The sequence below is a fragment of the Spermophilus citellus genome (genome assembly GCF_964194105.1).
Source record: "Spermophilus citellus genome assembly, chromosome: 9".
Taxonomy (NCBI): domain Eukaryota; kingdom Metazoa; phylum Chordata; class Mammalia; order Rodentia; family Sciuridae; genus Spermophilus; species Spermophilus citellus.
The window spans coordinates 125,674,152-125,679,411 of record NC_138191.1 but is presented as its reverse complement, the minus strand read 5'-3'; the positions used below and the strand labels follow the sequence as shown (position 1 = coordinate 125,679,411).

General features: G+C 51.5%; 1 protein-coding gene across 1 annotated transcript; it reads right to left on the bottom strand.

The window, feature by feature from the left end:
• Positions 1–373: 373 nt before the first annotated feature.
• Positions 374–4,367, bottom strand: PLA2G2A (phospholipase A2 group IIA). The gene is made up of 5 exons (XM_081306982.1): positions 4,269–4,367; positions 3,425–3,474; positions 3,066–3,210; positions 2,692–2,801; positions 374–816 (listed from the first exon to the last, which is right to left on the bottom strand). The coding sequence occupies exons 2-5, from the start codon at positions 3,462–3,464 to the stop codon at positions 674–676; spliced, it is 438 nt and encodes a 145-aa protein (XP_081163108.1). The 5' UTR covers positions 3,465–3,474; positions 4,269–4,367; the 3' UTR covers positions 374–673.
• Positions 4,368–5,260: the final 893 nt, after the last annotated feature.

Below are 5,260 nucleotides of genomic sequence, written 5' to 3'. Positions count from 1 at the left end.
GAAGGCAAGGGGTGGTGGTGGAGATATGGATGGAGAGAGAGAGAGAGAGAGAGAGAGAGAGAGAGAGAGAGAGAGAGAGAAAATAGATGGATAGATCTGCGTTGCACTCTTAATAGGAATAGCAGCAGTAGATGGGCTGGGCCCAGTCCTTTAAAAATTGGTATCTCCCTTAATTCTCAAACCTGCCCAGGCAGGAGGGACACAGTCATCTCCATTTGGGCGGGAGAACCAAGGCTCAGGGTAGTGGAGTAGAGGAGTCATAAAGTCTTGACTCCAGAGCCCATACTTTGAATTCACCATTTACCAGTTTGTCTGGTACAGTGTGTTCTCACACTGAGTGAAACACATACACGCACGCACACAGAGTTTGGTGACAAATTGGTTTATTCAGAAAAGACTTCCAGGAGTGTGCAGCTGGGAGCTAAGCAGAGGGCCGGAGGTGGTAGGGAAGGGCAGGAGTGGGGACTCAGCTGTGCAGGTAGTCCGGGGAAGAGGCCGGGCAGAGGTGCCCCCGGGGTTTGGTCTTCTTGTTCTGGGTCAGGACAGAAGGGCTCCTAGCTTGCCTCTGGGATGGACCGGGACTGTTTTCAGGGGGAACGTGGTGGGGGCTGGGAGAGAGGGTGTTGGATAAGAGGACCAGCACTGGCTGGCCAGGCTTCGGCCAAGAGGAGCCTCAGCAACTGGGCTTCTTCCCACGGCACAGCACATTGGGATAGAACTGGTACTTCCTATTGTAGGTTTTCAGGTTTTTAGCAAAACAGTAGGCAGCAGTTTTATCACACTGACACAGCTGACTCCTACAGTAGCCCTGGTTGGCTGAAATTACAAGAAAATAAACACCGGATGGGATTTAATAGTCTGTGGCTTTTCCTGGGGGAGAGGACTCACCCCAACCTGCAGATGCTCCTCGTCCCGACCTTGCTGACAGATGGGGAGGCAGGTCCCCGCCCCGGGGAGCTAGCTCCAGCCAGTCGCAGACACAGAGCCCTTCACACCACACCAGAAGACGCAGGCCTTCCCATTGGCCACCCTCTGGCAGGCGGTACAGCCCCACCAATCATGGGGTGGATAGTGAGTGGCGTAAGACCGGTCCCCCCTTTCTCCTTGACAGTGATTGGTCTCTAAATAGCAGGTTACGTTGTTCTGGCCAATGAGCGCGAGTCTGCTGGAGGCTTCTGGGAAGCATTCATTTCCTCCCTTGGAAAAGGGAGTTGCACGGTGGGAAAGCCTGCGGGGGTGGGGGCCCGGGTGCCTGGAGCTGCCGCGTGTCTTGATGTACACTTATGTTCTAGGGACCTGCCAACTCGGCAGAGCTGATGGTGTGGAAAAGCAGCCCCAGGCCTGACTGCAGTTGGGAGAATTCGTACTGTGAGAGTCAGGCAGCCCCAATATCTGAACCAGTTGGTTTGGGCATCTTGTGTCTGGGCCCTAAAGCCTGCTAACGTACATATGGAGAGATCACCATTGCAAGAGACAATTTCTGATCTTATGATTCATGCTATGGCTGGGAGTTCATGCCCTCTCCCAATTACACTGGACCCACTGTCTGGGGTCACTAAGCAGTCTTTCCGGCTGCCACCCATCTCCATCCTCCCCTTCAGATTCAAGCTTTCTCCATGTATTTGCCTCCACTTCCTCTCTCCACTTCCCTTCCCACCCATACCTAACCCACTCTGACCTGGTTTCGCCCTCATGCTCAAGGAGAGCACCTTCTCCTGAAGTCCTCAACAACCTTCTTGCCCCACAGTCTGGAGAAACCCTGTCCGTCCAATGCGGCCTCCTCTGTTAAACTGCTGTTGTTAATCATAACCTTCTCACTCAGTCCTTTTCCCTGCTTTCCGTCTAATCCACTGGCCTCCTTCAGGGGCCTACAGTGAGCACACCCAACTTCCAGTTCTCCTCTGCTAAATCTGAGTATGTCCCCAGTCCATAACCTACACTGAGCTGCAAGTGTTCACACCCATCTGGCTGCTGGCCATTGCCCAGGGAGGGTGTCTGGGAACCCTAGTCTCTGAGTATTCTAATTAGAATTGTTCCTCATACAACCCAGCAGAACAACATCCCGGATCTTTACCTCCACGGTACCATCTGCGCAAATACCCACCCAAAAGCTCATTATCCCCATATCCTCCTCAGGCATCCCCAAGCTGATTCTTCCTCAAAATCATATAGTTGCTTCTTGATTTCATTCCACGCCCCTTCCATCCTGACCACCAGGGCTTTATGCCTGGCTGTTGCTCTTTTGTCTGCAATAGCAGGCTCCCTGGGCCCCATCCATCCTGCATGCACCCAGAGTGAGTCCTCTGAAAAGCAAATGTGCTTCTGTGCAAAGGTGCTAATTAGCTCCCTGTGGCTTTAGGACAAAACTAAAGACACCCTGGCCTGAAAGGTCTGGTTGATCTATCCCCTGCCTTGCTCACTGGGGAGCACAGAATGACCTGCAGCCCCCTGGGTTCCTTGGCTATACTGTGTGTTCTTCTGGGAATACTCCCACCCTCATCTGACTCTGCACAGCTCGGCTGTCACTGCTTGCAGTGACATCACTTTGTGATCTCGGCTTTCTTGCTTTCTTCTCAAGGCAGTGACTGTGTCCCTCTGTGTCCCTACCTCTTGTGTCTAGCACTGTACCTGGCATGTTGGGCAGGGAACAAATGAAAGAGGGAAAGTGGACTGGGTACAGGGCTTTCTTACCTTCACAGATGACTTTGCCTGCTTGGTATTTAAACTTGTAGCTCAGAAATTTTGTGCCACATCCATGTTTCTCCAGACGCTTGTAGCAACAGTCGTGGCTGGCACAGCATCTAGTAGAGGTTGTACCATTAGGGCTGCCTTCCTACAGCTCCAGGGGCCCTGGTGCCGCATCATCTCCCTCCCACCCTTGATCCTAGGCAGAGACTCAATGGCTATAGAATAGTGTAGAGCCTAGGGTGCGGCACGCTGACGGCCTGTCCAGCTGGGATATCCCAGGACCTTTGTGTCAATAGGGCACCAGCTCTGTCCTTCCAGCTTCAGTCCTGCTGAGGCCAGAAGTGAGCACAGGGCAGGGAGGGCTGGGGTGGCCTCACCGATCCGTTGCATCCTTGGGGGTTCCTTTGCCACCCAGGCCACAGTGGCAACCATAGGCGCCATAATTGATTGCACCATTCTTTTTTGTCACCGATGAGATCATGGAATTGAAGTTTAAAAGATCCCCCTGAACCCACATTAGGCCTGAAAGGAAATTGATAAATAGCTGGTGATGGGGTGTGTGAGGCCCTGTGTCCTCCTTCTGTCTCTCTCTGCTTTTCTCTCCCGCCCCCATGGCCTCTATTCTCTTCCCACTGAGAGAGGACTGTTGCAAAAGGAAAGAAAACTTGGGGTTTGTGTTTCTCTCCCCTCCCCCCCCCCGGGGCTCCCCCTGCGCTGAGATCAATTCAGCTCTTACCAAAGACCATAATCACTGCCAGTGCCAGGAGGGTCCTCATGCTGAGAGATCTGTGCAGGACGAGTGCAGATGGATTGGCCTGGGCTCCTCTCCTAGGTGGTCCTAGCTCCTGCCCTGGCCCCTATTCTCTTGCCCAATTCACTTTTCTAGAGGGTACAGACATGCTCTTGCATTGCACTAAGTCCAGAGTGAACACCTCTGTCGCAGTCAGTGTACCAAGCATGACCCCGCCTGTGTGCTCATAATACCACCTCCTCACCCTCCACAGCTCTGTGGAATGGCTTTGCACATGTGCAGGCCCTCGGACCATGGAGACCCGCTATGAGACCTGAATGAGACCCCCCCTGTTCCTCAAGAGACTGAGAATTCCTGAGACACTGAATCAGCTTCACCCACCCATTTGGGAAATCCCTAAGGTCAGAGGTTGCGCCCCCCCCACCCCATTAGACATTTCACCCACATCCCCATGCTCAATTCAAGCCTCAGGAATTCCATCCAAATAATTCTCTCCAGAACTAAAGCAACACACTGCAAACTTTTTTCAATCTCTCTCTCTCTCTCTTTCTCTCTTTCACACACACACACACACACACACACACATATATTTGCACATGGATGCCTGTGGACATCTACCCAAGTAGTGCACACAGTCTCTTTAGTTAGTCTGCTCACAAAAACTACACAACACGCTGTTCTTTACTTACCAAATTGTGACAGGCATGCTTATGTCCATGTGGGCTCACACGCATGCACACATACAAACACACAACACGGCCATTCTCAAAGTAGCCAGTGAGCAGGGATTCTGATTCTTTCCATGGACTGTTCGTTTCTAGGTATTTACCTCTCAGAAGATACTGGACTGGATAGCTCCAAATGACTCTCTTGTTTTTCCTGAATGCAGCTGCTCTTAAATAGCTGCACCCTCTGGGAAGTTGGGGGTTGGTGAGGCACTGGGTGGAGGTGGGAGTGGCCAATTGGTGGACTCCAAAATGCCCAAGTGCCTGGGTAATCCCCCTTATTTCCCCCTCATCAGCTGGCAAGACAGAGTTGAGGACTGGAAAATCTTTCTTGTCATGAGCTGATGCCAGATTAAATTTCAAGTCATGTTGAAGCCTTTTCTGTGGCTTAGCTCCAGACTGGGTAAATTTCTATAACCACCCATGGGGGTGACCACCAGTCACCTTCCTGCAGCCACTTTGCCCATGGATGGGCAAAGTTCATGTACTATGGCAGGCACAGTGAATAGGGCGCTAAATGTGGCATTGGGGAGTAGAAAAAGGGCATTAAGCGCTGTCCATTCATTTCATCAATCAATTATTCATTCCCAGGAAGTACATGCTAAGCCTCTGCAAAGTTCCAGGACCAATGCAAATCACCTGAGACTTGAAGAGACTATACCCTAGTCCTGCCCGTGGGGTCCTGGGGCAAGGGTTGCATGGGGAGGATTCTCCTCCCCACTAAGGGGAGCCAGAGCCTGCACCTGCTCTGAACCCTCCTCTTTATTCTTCTCCTTCTCTCATCCCACTTGAGTTTCCAAACCTAGGAAAAGCCAGAAGCTGTCTTGAAGTTCCCACCAAACCACTGCCTCCACCTTGTTTTGGAAATGGGTCAATTAATGCTCCCTGAGGGTATCAGTCCTTTATCCTTCAGTCTTTGGGGATTCAGTGACTCTAGCTAAAGTAAACATTTACCTAAAGTAAATATTGTAAGTGCCTGGTGACCAAATGAAGGAGGCAGGAGATGAAAGCAGAGGCCAGCTTTCCTTTTTTCTGCAGTAAAATCAATCCATCCGGCAACAAGGGCTCACTTTCTGGTTACGGGAAATGGCTCATT